This window comes from Syzygium oleosum, unplaced genomic scaffold (assembly GCF_021117445.2).
Source record: "Syzygium oleosum isolate NSW1041296 unplaced genomic scaffold, Sole_v2.1 Sole_v2.20, whole genome shotgun sequence".
Lineage (NCBI taxonomy): Eukaryota > Viridiplantae > Streptophyta > Magnoliopsida > Myrtales > Myrtaceae > Syzygium > Syzygium oleosum.
In genome coordinates this window covers 1,994,715-2,011,039 of record NW_026607504.1, presented here as the reverse complement: position 1 = coordinate 2,011,039, position 16,325 = coordinate 1,994,715, and the positions used below count along the sequence as shown (strand labels likewise).

General features: G+C 38.9%; 1 protein-coding gene across 1 annotated transcript in view; it reads right to left on the bottom strand.

Annotated features, from left to right (window-relative positions):
* Positions 1 to 5,475: 5,475 nt before the first annotated feature.
* Positions 5,476 to 16,325, bottom strand: part of LOC115684052 (ABC transporter G family member 35-like) — a 48,170-nt gene continuing 37,320 nt past the window's right edge. Inside the window, exon 23 of the mRNA XM_030608747.2 lies at positions 5,476 to 6,050. Within this exon, the coding sequence (XP_030464607.2) occupies positions 5,781 to 6,050 (270 nt within the window). The 3' untranslated portion in view covers positions 5,476 to 5,780. The remainder of the gene's footprint in view (positions 6,051 to 16,325) is intronic.

The following is a 16,325-nucleotide window of genomic DNA, read 5'->3' as shown; positions in this document are numbered from 1 at the left end:
TCAGTTGAGTTTTAGCGACAATTTGACAATATGCAATCGCTTTGCTATAACAAGATCAACTTACCATATTATATATATTAAAACTCAACTGTGAAATCTGTGAAATCGATTTTTTTTGTTGCAATTTAGTCTTTTTGCAGCGAAAAATTCTCTTTGAGATTGATAAATCAGAAGGTCCGTTTCCAACTTGCTGGACATTCCAACGATTTGGGAGCATATAAAATGTAGTGACGCAAAATAATATGCTAGGATCATTTTTTTTATCCTTTTCTTTTATTGTCATTACCTGGTGTCTCGATCCGTATTAATTTTTATTTTCGCAATCTTTATTCACTTATCGAATTCAGAAATTCACTTATATATTTTTTTCGGCCACCTTCTTTTATATGGTGGGAGTTTGTTCTTGTTTTCTCCAGCATTGTTGAGATCTCTCTCTGTCTCTCTCTAAGGAAGATTATCCTGGATTTTGTCAATAAGTTGAGCATGATGTCTCAACCGGTATCCGTTGGATTAAGACCGCAATCGGACAATGACCGGTTCACATGAATTCGATAGGAGATTTCTGATTTTTCCCTTTTCGAAAAATAAATTTCGAGAGCTGTCAATGCGCGAGAGTTTGCATCGAAGACCTTGTCTTTTATGTAGAATTTCAATTCGACCTCTCTGTGATCACCAGATTTCCTCGGCTATTTATTATGCACAGGCCAGGCATTAACTTTGGAACAAAAAATACATCATCCCGAGCACCAAAATTACAAATCATATGTGTTTTTTTTAGTATTACAAAGTATATTTAGATTAATTTATGAGATTTTTTTTTGGAAATTATGTGATAAGTAGATTTTTACCCTGTCATTTAGGAAATTCATTTTATAAATCAGTCATACAATATATGGTACTATTATATTGAAGGAGGCTTATGAATTATCTATTTTCGAATGCACTTGGTATATTTACTTTTCTTAGATAATGCAATTATTATTTGGGGAAAGAACGAGGCCATTGGAGGACTTTCTCTTTCCACTTTCAAATGAACATAATATCACGCCTCACGCACGAGATAACATATGCAATGCTTAATATCACATTTCGTAAATCGAAGGTGCTCGCGCGCATACAGCTAGTAGATATCGAAGTTCCTAAAAAATAAAGTCGAGAATTAAATCTCGGGTAAAACAAAGTCCCTGCATGGCCGCCATTTACAAGATAGAAAAGTTTGCAATCATGATTTTTTTTCTTTGGGCAGGAGAGTAGCGATGTGAATTTTAAATGTGAGATACGTGCTATATAAAAGTAGGAGATTTGTTAGGTAACTATTCAGAGATATTAGAAACAAAACACATTTACTCGTTACTTTTTTTATATCGGAAATAAGGATATATTAGTCATTTGAAGAGTGGACATCAAATTTGGAAGTAGGTTTCATGTGTAGAATTGAGAGATGCAAGAAACTTATGACTCAAACTAGTCTAATAATCTGTCACTTCAAGGCAATGGGAAAAGGCTGTGATTGGCCTCAATTTGAAATTAAAAATGGCAATAAATCAAGAAAATGCAAAGTTTCCTTTTCCCACTATTGCAATTATATCTCCATGACTATGCTGGCAAGTAATGCAAGGTCCACAACTCAAGAGATCCCACCGACAACACGTTGTGCACTCCTCCCCTCTTTGTAGTCCCTACAAAGCATGTCAATAATGGTGAGCACTAGTGACCATCCAAATTTTTCCGACAGTTAGGACAATAACATGACAAGCATTTGCATTGAGCAATTACATGTGCTTGTGGTTGTGGCGGATTTGCTTGTACAAAGGGTCATGTTAACGAGTATTCCGAGATGTCGATAGGCATGTGGTCTTACTGGTGAAGGGATTAAGAGGGTAGGGCCGGAGAATATCATGTCTAGGGTTTGATCCGCGTAAGCACCGCACACACATGTGTATAGAAGAGGGAAGTGAGACAAAAAAAAACGAGTATTCTCAGATCATATGTTAATAAAAATTCATATAAAAAAGAGAGTAAAAAATGACCTCTTTACTTTTTCTAAATAATTCAAGTATTGCATGTTAATCTTTATACTCGGAAAGCTTTTCAGTGTTTCGCGTCATATGAGAATCATTAAAAAATGTGCGCGCTGGAACATATATAAAAATGAAAAGTAAAACTGATGAGATGGGTTTCTTTAATGATAATAATTTGATAGATGCACCAAAACGTGTTTTTCCATGAACGTGGACTTGTTCCAAGATTGGTGAGATTTTGATTGTTTCTTGGTTGGCGAAATTAGTGGTTGGTTGAGGGTAGGTGAGGTGACATCTATAGCTCAAGGGGAAAAGAAAAAAATGATGATCAAATGGGAAATGCTCCATCATCTTGGTCAACCAATTACATCTCTCCTTTTGTTCATAACCTTTAAGAGCCACTCTCTTGATGGCATCAATTTACGTTCCAAGTTTTTCTAGGTGATGCTACTACAAATCGACACGTGTCATCTGAACGTCGTTTACGCCATGTCGATGGTGATTTTCCGCGTACGTTTTATTTGTATGCGTGTCGTCTGGAAAGCAAGCGCTATATTGTCAAAGGCGTAATTCTATCAAAAGCACTTATCTGAAAAGAATGAAGTGACGTGTACATAAAAATGGATGTTAACAACTAATTAATTATGGTTATTTGAGAAAAATTATCCAAAAAGTCATAAATATATTGTACGATGATCAATTCAGTCTCGAATCTTTCAATTATATCACTTTAGTCCTAAACCTTTTTACAATTTGCAATATAGTCCTTCCGGGCACTTTTGGCCGGGAATTGCTTGCATATTTTCGACGGGAAAATCAATCAACCAGTCATAGATCTATTATACGAATGCTAATTCATTCCCAAACTTTCCAATTTGATTGTCCGTCCTATCGACCATTGCCGACAAAAATTGACCGGAAGGATTGTATTTTGGCCGGGAATCGCTTGCATATTTTCATCGGGAAAATCAACCAATCAGTCATAGACCTATTATACGGGTGCTAATTTTTTCCTGAACTTTCCAATTTGATTGTCCGTGCTACCGACCATTGCCGACAAAAATTGACCGGAAGGACTGTATTGGAATTTTGCACAAATGTTAATGACTCAATCGGTAAAATTGAAAAAGTTTAGGATCGAATTGGCATCGGTACAATAAGTTCAGGACCGATTGGACAATTTCCCCTAGTTTCGCCAAAAGAGAACAAGACACAGAATCTGCAAATTATATCCGGAAAGTGGTCCAAGTTTGGTGGTCATACACCAAGAAATTTGAAGCTAAGGATAAAGATTTAAGTAAGAGAGAGAGAGAGAGAGAGAGAGAGAGGCATATCCAGCGGGGGTGGTGGAAGGAGAGCCGCGTCGACTCGCTGCGTCTCGCGGAAAAAGAAATAATAATTAATATTAATGTTATTAGGGTTTGGTCCAAAAAATGTGCGTCCATTTTCTATTGCTATTGGCAACCACCACACGCTTTGCTTTTGCATTAATTGACCTCACCAATTTTGCGGACCCTTTCCCTCTCTTATTTTCCCCTATTTATAATTAAAAGAATATTTCGATTTTCAAAGTGCCGATTAAAACATCGCCACGAATAAATCGATGTATGAAAAATTATGAGTTTATTATTAATTACTTTTCTTGATAAGTTACCTTAGAAGCATTTTTAGCGAAGTGGGATTTCTCTTTTGAAATTCCAATGTAATGAATCTACAAAACAAAAATTTAGAAAATGTCCCACCGCGTTAATTTTTATCAATAGTGGAAGGCTTAAAAATGTTCGAAGTGAAATAAAAATCATCTTACAAAATGTTATAAGAAAAACATAGTGAGAATCGGTCCAAACAGCAGCACGTCACAGTTTTTAAATGAATAGTCGAGCTTTCTTCATTTCTTATTGTTTTGGGAAAAAGCCACAAAAAAACCTAAACTATATTCACTATAATACATTTACCTTGAATTTTTTTTGTAATATTAAAAATCCAAAATTATACCCACTGTGACATATTTACCCTAAACTTTTTCTTATGACATAAAAGACTTTAAACTTGTATAGATGATTTTTCAGTCAAAGTCTAAAGTCACGTGGACACATGTCAATATATTTGCTTTTTGGCATCCATGTGGGCAAATTAATTTTGATGGTGGATAAATGTGTTACACGGGTACAAATTTGATAATTTTGGTGTCACGGAAAATTGTTTAGAGTAAATATATCATGGTGGCCATGATTTAGAGTTTTTTTTGTGACTTTTGCTTTTTTTTTTTTGCTCAGTCTTCGTTTCTTTTTCATTTTCTGGTTTTTTGATGTTTCAATTCAATTTTTACTGAAAAGGATTGGTATTGAAAAGTCAATGGAGGTATCCACGTCCACAAGATGCCATGACCCACTTTTGGATTAATAGACGTCGATCATATTTTTCAACAGTTTTGTCGCAATTATCATATTTTCTTTTCCTCTGAATTTTCCTGATTCTTCTTACACGCCAGAATTTTCATGGAAACCGAATAGGAAAATGACGTAAACAATTTCCGAACTTTGGTCAAATATTTAATGTGATCCTTAAATTTTTAATTTTTTCAATATAGTCTCTAAATTTTAATCAAATGTTAATTTGTTCAATGTGGTCCCTAGACTTTTGGTACATGTTTAATTTAGTCCCTGAACTATATGAAAATGTTCAATGTAGTCTTTCCATTAATTCAAGTTCAGGGACTACATTGAACATTTTCATATAGTTCAGGGGCTAAATTGAATATGTACCAAAAGTCCAGGGACCACATTGAACAAATTAAAAGTTCAGGGACTAAATTAAACATTAGGCTAAAGTTTAGGGACTACATTGAACAAATTGAAAGTTTATGGGGCCAAAGTTCAGAGACTATTTGTGTCATTATCCCAAACTGAATCTCGACTTTTCCAAAAAGAAAAGAAGAGTTCCATCAATATGATACTAGGAAGATCTTGCAACTGCAGCTATGAAGTTCCCTCACAGCGCAACTATGATCCTTGCAAGTTAGACCCATTTATTCAAGCTTGTCTGATTAATGTCCTTCTACATTTTTCTTTTTAATTTTTGCTAAAATGGGATTAAGAACACATTCCAAAGGTTGCATTCAATCTGCTGATCTTACGAGCCTTGCGATTGTAAGTTAGCGAAAGTCGGCGTTCTCTGTTTTTCGCCGCTGTTCCGAAACGAGGTTTGATTGCTCTAGTAATTCATTTTTGGTTTCTCATACCACTCTTTTGCAAGTTTTTTTTATCCCTGCATTGAATGGAGGCTACATCCTCTCCTTGCTAGGCTCTTGAAGTCAACAAGAAGCAACGATGTATAATTTAAGGATTGGTGTTTTCCTCCATCATATCCAAAAACAAAAAAAGAAAAACACATGGAGATTGAAAACAGAAAGAGGACTTGCCCAGAGATTTTCAAGGCAATGAAATCACATCCAGGGCCGAATTTTAAGGGGGGATGATGATGCATTGTACAGTATTTCATCGCACTTAAATCAGCTCTACTTCAGTTACTTGTTCTGCAAATGGTCTTTACAGTTGCGTTTTTTCCTCTATACTTGCTAGCTTTACGTACTAATCATGTATCTGTAGCCAGCACCAGATGCCGTAGCCTGGTCTTTCTCTAGAAATCAATCAGTCCCACGCACAATCTTGACACGCCGCGTTTTGTGCCGATGTTTTTATGCGTACACAATGATCAGAGCAAGAGCTTGGCTTCATCTTCAAGAGCATCATCATAGCCTCATCTCGTCTGGAAGTTGAGTGCTTTGATGCAAAAAGCAAACAAGCTGGCAAAGAAGACTGCGAAAGCAACCAGGACTCCAGCAACAGGTCCCATGAAGTTTGGGTCATACCCTAAAGTTTCTTTAACGTATTGCTTAATGGGTATTTCACCTTGGCCAGGGACTTGGATCTTGTGCTCGACGTCACCATACTGTGATACTATGCATCCATACACGGTCCATGCCACGGGACAGATCCAGTAGTACCACACCCACCATTTCGGTATCCTCTGAAAAAGAATTGAGAACTTACGTCGTGCGTGGAAACATATGACCGGATGGTCGTAAGGGAGTTGAGATTCTGAGGACTAAAAAAAACTCACTGGTTTTGGGATGAAGAATCCAGAGAAAAGATTGAAAAGAGCATAGAAAGCGCCCGCGAAGATGGCCGCGACTTGCAGGTTGGGCGTGAGTGAGACTGTCATCATGCCGTAGTATGTGAAGTAGAGGAAGGAGAAGAAGCAGACGAAGAAGAACCAGAAGAATTTTGCCACTGTCCACTCGAAGCATACCATTGCATACACAATCACCGTGTAATATGTGGTCTGAAAGAGCACATACGGCACTTCGCATATCACCTGCACATAGCGAATCGCTAAAGTTTAATGAATCGAGTGGAAGATGTATCGGGATAAAGAAATGAGGCATAGCATGGCAATTAATTCCCACCTGTGCAAGCGCATAAGGCAGAGCAGAATACATTCCAGCCGCTCTTTCTCGATAAAACACGGTTCTCTCGACAGCTATCACGGGTTGTACAGTCGCACAATTATTAATGCCGACAAACAAGACCGTAGCGTACATAGCTCCAATAATCATGGCCAGATCAGACAGATTGTCCCTGGAAATGTGACATAATGCAGCAAGCATGAATTGGATGGAAAGAGCGAATTTTAACCTCTATGTTTTATGAAAAACCATGTCGCTGAAAGTTCACCCGGTAGGACAAGGAGGCACGTACCTTCTGGTGCCAACCCTCCAGAAAAGTGTCCCAACCATCAGGGCACATGCTAATGTGAAAACTAATCTCACAAGGTTATAATCAGGACTTCTCCAATAAGTCCACCATTGTTTCCAAAGACAAGATTTGAATTGTCCCCATGAGGACTGCGAGTATTGCGTCGGGAAGTACAGATCCTTCGCTCCTGGAGGCGGCATACTCAGCTCCTTCACTAGTTCCTTGTTCCTCCTGCACAAAGGCATAGAATGTTAGCAGGTCAGCGACAAACTTTTCATTGACTACATGAAAAGATTTAGTTTGATCTCAAGTCTCGGAACTTTACTTACTTAAACAAGGATGACGATTTGTAATGCTCAGCAAAGTCCATCTTGAGCCGTATTTCAGCTGCTATTGAGCTCACCTCGAGCATCCATGTTGCGGGATTGAGCTTCTCCTTGATTTTTGGGACTCCGGGAATTGACTGAAATAAGCAAAAAAGGAGAGTGAGACCAGATTTTTCTGCCTTGTCTTGTCAATACGTATCATTCCGGATCCGTTAAAAGGAATTTGTATAAGTGTACAAGATTAGTACCTCAAAGTATTCAATGACCTTGTGGGAATTCTGACCCAGGGGTCCGGAATATATCACTTGCCCTCCTCTCTTCATCAACAGCAGCTGAAGCAAAAGTAACCAATAAATTTTAGGAACTTCTATAAGTCATTGCTTGCTTGTACAGGAAGAAAGGGAAAAAAAGTTTCATATTAGTTACCTCATCAAAGGATTCAAAGATGTCAATGCTAGGCTGGTGAATCGTGCATACCACAGTCCGACCAGTATCCACTGTGTTCCTCACCGTTCTCATAACAATGGCAGCGGCTCGTGCATCAAGACCTGATGTTGGCTCATCCATGAATATTATGGATGGATTAGCAACAAGCTCTACTGCTATAGTCAATCTTTTCCTTTGTTCTGTCGATAAACCCGTACATCCTGGAAGACCAACTAGTGCATCCTTGAGATTATCCAATTCTACCAATTCCATCACTTCATCGACAAAAATCTGACAGCACAAACATTTCAAGATAAAATCATCAAGTGTCACTGACTTCTTTGTATTGTTCTTCCAGTCTTTCTATCAAAACTTGAATAAATAGGCGAAAGGCAGAAAATGAGTGTATTCATACCATTTTTTCTTCTTTCCCAATGTCTTTTGGTAGACGTAGGAAAGCCGAGTAGATTAAAGACTCTCTCACGGTGACTTGTGGCGAGTGAATATCATTTTGTTCACAGTATCCTGAAATTCGGGAAAAGGTTTCTTGTTTCTTGGGATATCCCGAAATTCTGATGTCGCCTTCAATGTAGCCACTCGTCTTCCGCCCAGCTAAAACATCCATTAACGTAGTCTTTCCAGCTCCGCTTACTCCCATTAGTGCAGTCAACACTCCAGGTCTAAATGCACCTGTTACTTCCCTGAGTAACTGGAGTTTGTTATCCATGACCCCTTGTTCCTTCATTTCCTGTTGAATAAAGCTTACAGCAATGAGTGCTTGAGTAGCTTTCACCATCTCAAATCACTATACGTTGATGTGATGTTGACTTAAAAAAAGCAGGAAAGCTAGGGATTACGTACCAGAGGCATGTCTACATAATAATTTACGCTATCGAAGGACATTGCTAGAGGAGTGAAAGGCAGAACCATTCCTCTCTTCGCAGCAACAACTCTTGCCAATTCAAGTTTGGAATCTGCATTTCTGCTCAGGCCACTGGCATTTGTTCGGCTACTCATCCTTCGGAGTTCCATGCCTCCTGAAAGATTCAGAAGCAAATGCTCATATCAAAACCAGTAACATTTTCTCGGGATGGAGTAATTTGTCCTCTGTTTTTGTTTACTTGTGTTCTTGCTATCGACCGTAGATAAGGGCCCGCTAAAAGATTCTCTCATAATCGAAGAAAGTCTCCTCATTCGAGATTCATCCTTCAATTCTGATTGTTCGTCCTCTTCATCTTTGGCTGCTTCTTCAGATACTGTAGCTTGAGGTTTACCGATGGCTGCAGTACCATGTATATCATTAAACAAGAGAGTTAAAAAGTTGATGCCCTCTTAGGGAGCATGTCAGGGGAAATGAAACTCAGTACTTTTTACATTTTGAGCTAGAGCTTACGATTTAGGTACGTGATCGCGAGGGTAAAGAGCACATTGAAGAGAATTACGAATCCAGTAAGAGCTGCTGCACCAATCCAATACCAATTCTCATTGGAGAGACCATAGGTCTTGAGCACTGCCAAACCTAAAGTCGTATTACCGCTGCTAGCCTGTAAGACAACTGATTATTTGTTGGTTTCTTGTAAAGGAAAAAAAAGGAACAAAAAGATGTGTATGTCTCCTATTTCATAGGACAAGTTTGACAGTGATAAATGCTGTCTTTGGTCATGCTTCTTTTTAACTTATGTTAATTAAGTACGCAAAAACCATAAAAATATGAAGCATAAGCAGAACAAAATGTCAGTCAAATTGCTATAATGACACAGAACTAACAGCAGGCCCTGAAATGCTAATTCAACAGAATATGGGAGGACAGTACGAGATTTACCGGTTTATTCATCCAACGAGGAGCAAACATCTCATTCACAGCCAGGGCATTGAAAGCATAAGTTAAAGGCGATGCCCAGTAACCCCACTTCCACCAACGAGGTATACTACCTGCCACATCCGAACAAGCTCTTAGTTCTCTTCTATTGCACTACCCTGCTTGCTAAGTACTAGTGGGAGCACCATTCCCTTAACTGAGTATATTATGTCCTTTCCCTTTTAGGGAACACTTACCTTGAGGAATAATGAAACCTCCAAGCATAAAAACGAGGAGGAGCATTAAATTACCGCCTGAACTAGCAATAACCATGGTCCTACAAGTGCCTGCAATGAACCGAAATAGCCCAGCAGCCATTTGTTGGATCAAGAATATCAATAGAAGTTGCTTGAAGAACCTGCATGTAGTAAAACCACAGTATGGTCCCTCAGTACATACTTTGAGGCGTCATTCCTTGAAGTCTACCGTGATTAATGAAGTTCATCATTGTGCAGTTAGATTTAGGGTTATGCAATATTTCCTTAATCAAGGAAAGAATTGCGGCTATCTCTAATAAAGATTCAAATTGGGCAATACATAGCCGTGACTTCACTGAGTAACTGCAACCCAATGCAAAGTCTGCCTGCTTTACTAGTAAACAGTATCGAATTTCAGGTAATTGATACATTCTAGCAGGAAAAGTGACACTAAGCGATTCTTCGAAACTAAGTGACCGAAGCAATTTTCCTCAATCGAGAAGAAGCTCTTGAGAAATATCATTTCTTTGATGGCTAAAACTGAGAGAGAAACTAGTTTATTAGATTGAATGATTAGTAGACTTTTTCGTGGTAGATTGTGAAGAGTCAAGTCAGGAAGGACATTGCAAACTCCCCCAGAACTTTAGGGCGCGCAAAGCAATTGACCCTTGCAACTTATGGTGATATGGTTAGGTTTCCTTGTGATGCTTCTGCAACTTCGGCTCACATACCTGCTAGCTTCAGGTGCGAATCCCTCGGAATAGTACGTAATGGCCATCCAAATGATGGACTCCAACACGGACATGGGAATTGTGAGCAAGAAATTGGGCAATGTGAAGGTCCAAGGAGGGTGAAACAGAAGGTCTCTGTGCTTGTAGAAAACTGGAAGCCTTATTATAGCCATGCCCAGCTCAATAAAACCATTGAACGTGTTGATGAGCAACGAGAACAGGAGAGCGCCAATATACAGTTGCCCATCCGTTTCATTCTGAGTGTGCATCCTGCTCCTGATGAACACCGTCGACGCAATGACTGCAACGATAATCATCTGGACAGTCTTGAAAATGTACACGAATGCGTTTTTGTTTATCATCAACCATTCCTTGTCGAAACAGGCCTTAACTAGCTCCATCATAGGGACCGAGTATTTTGTGAAGACTAGAGCCGCTTGGTGATTCCTGCTCCTATCGAACGGGATGGAGATCTCGTTGTCGAGCCTCATGCCGACATGAAATTGCTCGAATCTATTTGCGAACTGGCTAACTGATATGTACTTGTATGGTTTGGTTTTGTCTGCCCAGTATTGCTCTTGGTCCTTTCTTGAGGTAACCTGTTGTAGTGGCACACATCAAGCTAGACCATCAGATTCATAGGGGCGATGATATCAGACACGACGTGATGACATCACTTTACCTAATATACACATTTTAAAAGCAGCCTGAGTCTAACACAGTTTGAACGCGTTTAACACTAATTCACATGAAATTCCTAGACACTGACCTGACCTGACCGATAATCATTCTACCATATAACGACACTCAAAGTTGGAGAACACAACGTACGAAAATCTATTAAATTAAGCATCCCATTATTGCTGATTTTTTTTACCTCTTGCAAGAAATCAGCAGCACCCTTTCTCTCAGGGCACCTGAACCCACATTGCTCAAAGAACTTGAGAATGTGTTCTCGTGGTCCCTGGTACACAATCTGGCCTTCTGATAAGAGAATGATATCGTCAAACAAATCGAATGTCTCTGGTGCAGGTTGCAGCAATGACATCAAGATTGTGGCATCAGTGAGATGTGCCACTTGTTGCAGGCATTTCACAATTTGGTATGTCGTCGAACTGTCAAGGCCAGTTGATATGTCATCCATGAACAATGTTTTTGTAGGCCCAACAATCATCTCTCCTGTATTTACATGAATTTGAGCATATTCGTTACTTCTTCCAACGAGGCTTGTCGTTTAAGTTTAACATTGCCTCATGGAAATTATCTTTTCGCACGGCACGCTCACAGTAAAAGTGTCATGACTACTTATTCAAGCTCTGTAAATATGGACATGCAGTCGATAACTACAAGGACTTATAACTAAGAGATGCTAAAAGTAAAACCTGTTGTTACTCTTTTCTTCTGTCCACCGGATATCCCACGCTGCATTTCGTCTCCGACAATCGTATCTCGACATATGTCGAGCCCTAAGATCTGTTTCATTTATTAATGGAAAAAAGAAACAAAAAGAAAAAGAAAAAGAAAAAGAGATAGACATAGTGAGACCGGAAGAGGCCACTTATGCAGAGAAACTGATCAGTAGTACTGAGGGTTCATCAACTTTAACAATTCCTTCGGAGTAAGGCTGACTCAGTTTCTGACTGCACATTTGATTTGAAAAAAAGTCAAAAGTCTCCGAAGTTTTACCATGATGAACATGTTCTTGATTACCAATTTGCTGGAAATTTTAACAAACGGGAAATTGAATCTTCCAAAAGGAAGGTGAGAAAGAGAAAATAACATAAATTTACGTTTTTATCTTGTTGGTGGACAGGTTCATAATCGACTTAGTTTAAATGTCTGTATATACCAACAAAAAATCTAGAATCCAATAAAACGGCTTGGCCGGCTTGCAAGTAAACATTCAACAAAGTCGAGAAATTCAGGAAAAAAGGAGACTGTGCTTCCAACAAGCATAAATCCAAAATTTCCCAGAAAGTGATGTGCATAATTAACGTTTTACTTACCTTCAAGGTGTAATCTGTAATTAAGCTGCTCTCAACACCTTCAATGGCTGTTGCCTGTAAGTGAAATTAATCATTCAATCATCAAGAATCACTAATTTTGTAATATGAAAAGGAAGTGACCTGGCAATCAAAACAAGTTCAAGAAGAGATATTGAACTCAATTACCTTCATGAAAAGATCAACCTCCGGCTCTGGGAAAATCCCAGCATCTTTTTCCCTCTTTGCAAGCTCAGAGAGCAGCTCTGTGACAGCAAGACCAATTATACTTGTGTTTGATTACTAATTTACTTATGGTTCACATATATTTAAACATATTAATAATTTGATAGTTATTTGATAAAATCAAAATTACCATATCTAGTTCCAACCCCTTGGCACCTTGCAGAGAAATCTAGGGTTTCTTTCACGGTCAACACACCCAAATGCACATCATTTTGGCTGATATATGCAGATGTCTTTTGGGGCACAAATTCATTAAGCCTGTACCCATTGTATGATATTTCTCCTTTAACCTGCTCAATCAGGACAATTTCACAAATTACATTTCAGACTCACATTTATTCCATTAATCAATTGGTAAATCCTCACTAGGGTTATGATCTGAGATCAGTCCTATACCTTCAAGGTTGGGTCCAATTTTCCTGCAAGAGCCAGCAAAAGGGTGGTCTTCCCTGAGGATGGTGGGCCTAATAGAAGGGCCATCCTGTAATTAATTCATAACAAATGTTAAACCAAGAAATTTGAGTTTCAAATACCGATCCAGACTGATTAATTAAATCCTAACAATAATTTCCCTAATTGAAACGAATTCTTTTTTGGGGGGTGTCCTTGGTTCACCTTGATGGCTTGACAATGCCAGAGACATCTTTGAGGATGGCGAGTTTTGTCCTCTTGGCCCGTCTAATCCCAACCAAGCCAAGAGCTGATTCAGCAATGTTTAGGGCAACATTGTTGAGTGTTGGAAGAGCTCTGCTTCCAATGTGACAATCTGCTTCCACATATAGATGCTCAAATCGCACCTCCACCGTCGGAAGTTGGATACCCACCCTGCAAGAAATCATCCAAATCAACTCAATTACGAGATAAATATTCAACTATAATTCACATCAATTCATGATTAATTAGTTGGCTGAGTTGACTAATTCTTGTCCCTAGGAGGCTAGTCCTTATCAGCTGACCTTGTCAACTGTCAACATGGTGGGATGTCAGTCATTGAATAATATACAAATTAATCGGCAACATATACATCAATAGTTGTGTGTGGAGAAGCATGACTCAACCTTAGCTATAAATCACAATGTACAAATCTTTAAAATATTCTCATGAGTTAATGAAGAAGGCAATGCGTGCCACTTTCTCGTCCTTTTTTAACCCCAACATAAGTGCTTGTATTAAACACTTGTTTTCTTGTTTTTGGTTGATTTCGTTGTCGGTTTGTTGGGGAAAAAATAGACAAGTTGAAAATGCAAAGGTAATATGGCCTAGAAAGTCGAGTATTATTACACAGATCATCAGTCCTGATATGCACATGAGTTGATAAAGAAGGCAATGCATGTCGCTCTCATCTTTTTTGACCCCCACCACAGATCCAGCAATCCTAATAAGTACATGAGCTGTTTGCATTTGCAATCAACACTAGCAGCATGGCAATAAATAACCAAAACCTAAGTCAACGATATGAGTTATCAAATCAGCGGGTTGGTGATGATCATGAGGCTGGCCATTTTTTCTGCTCATGTTCATCTGCATTGCTGGAAGATACCACTAAATGAAAAAAAAAAGATTGTTATAATTCTTCAGGATTTATTTTATTCAATGTCTACTATGGTTACATATTCTTCATGGAAAAAAACCGAAGAAAAAGAAATTGAGAAAGAACCCATGTAATTGCAAGACATTGTTCCCAGACAACCTCATTGTTATTTATCATTTAAAAAGCATCGCCGAGAAAACAAGGGCCAAAATATTTGGTGAAGCATTTTATTTGCATCCAATTTGAAAATGAAAGTGAAACTTACTTGTCAATCCTGTTTCTAAGCTTCACCAAGAACCTCTCATTATCTTCTTCAGCCACTTTGAAGATCCTATCAATGAACTGTTGCCTATCATTCAGGTCCATCTTCCTCACATCCAGCACAAACTTCTGTTCGTGGTTGTGCTCATCGGTCTCAACGAAAGTTTGGAAGATGCTTGTCCGTAGCCGGTCGTACGTTGGCAATCTCTCGATCGCGGCCCATTTGAGAGCTTCTTCATCTTCATTGATGCCGCTTGTCCGACTCGATTGCCTAGCACCAGCGAACATGTCCAATCCCCAGTTAGTCTTGCTCCTGCTCCTGCTTAGGCTCCGGCTCATGTTTTGGCTCGTTTGCCTCCAGGATCGCACTCGTTCGAATCCCTCCATATTTCCTGGAACTGTTCCTCGTATTCTAATTCTTATTCTTGCTCTGTATGAAGTAAATGGTAGCAAGATCTTGACGCAAAATTCTCATATGTTCACTTCAAAAGTCTGAATGAATAGACAGAAAACCAAATGAGTCATGCTTAGTGCTGCTAGTGCTCGGTCGAAGCTCGTGAAAGAAAGAAAGCATGCATATTAGCAAAACCATTTTCATTACGTAGTTTCCCAACGAAAATAGAAAAGAAAGAAGAAGAAGAAGCAGAAACGTTCACCTCAAATTCTCAAGAAGAGTTTTCGAGGCCAAGGCACTTCCCCATAAATCAAAACAAGCCTCCTTGTTCTTCTTCAATCTTCTTTAGAGGGAGAGAGAGAGAGAGAGACCAAATGATGGAGGCCTGGAGAACTAATGCATGTGAACATACAAGCGGCATCCTTGATGATTCTTCGTGTACATATACACAAATGATCAATAATGATCAAGTCCTTGACCAAAAGGTAGGTAGGGGTTAGAGTATTCCTCGAATGATATTTCCGGTTTTCTTAAGCCAGATGAAGTAGGTGACCTCGCATGGTCATTGGTATACGTTGACATGTCCTGGAGGTGTCTGGTGCGGCAGAGGGAAACTAGTATTATAAGCTCAACGTTTCATCAAGTTCATATATTCTACTCAAGGAAGTGTATACATAAAAGCCTCCATCTTTGCCAGTGGGCATCATTAGAGACAATAATATCTGGACAAACATATCTCGATGAACATGTATATGGAGGTTAAATAATAATTAAAAAGAACATAATTAAGCTGGTTAATCTCTTCTGACCAAAAAAAAAAAAAGCTGGTTAATCTCTCACCTTCGACATCTAATTATGCTAAGGCTCCAAATAATCTAGTAACAAGTCGTTCGGTTTTTGATTGCGACATGTTCCAACATCCCATCCTTCATGCTAAGGCCGATCCCACATTATTCATGGTGTTGGCTCAAACTGTACTTTGTTTGATTCTGCTTCGCCTGCTAATAACCTTGTTGGAATCGTGCTAAGAAGTCGTATAGCAGAAACGTTAATCATCGTTCCCGAATCTATTCAAATTAAAGTCTAATGCTTCTTTAGTGCTTGTTCTTTCCTGTATTTTCCAAATCTGGGTGATGGATCGCGAATTTAACGCACCTAGTGCCAAATATCCGGCCAAAAAGACCTAGTTATTCCCGTGATTAGATTGTCGTGCCAACTGAGATTTCCTAATGTGTTACGGTCAACCCACAACCGGATGATGGAGGGAACAAAGATGGCGACTTAGTGACAACTGAAGCCGGCGAAAGACTCCTCTTAGATAATCTGAATCTCTCTTGTAATAAACAAGATTAGGGAGGCTAATCATAAGTAATTAAAGCAAAACAGCGGAGGACATCATGCCTTACTCGGGTCTTTATTAGAATTATGGGTTGCGCATATTCGAATAATCGTCGGTAGATCAAAGCAAATATCGGCATATTTCCTACGATAATTTGATCGATAGAGTGTATCTAAAGCATTAAGGAAAAATATACGTGCATCCTCGCCTTTACAGGTCTAGTTATCCCTCTTGTTTTTCTCTGACAGATGAATAG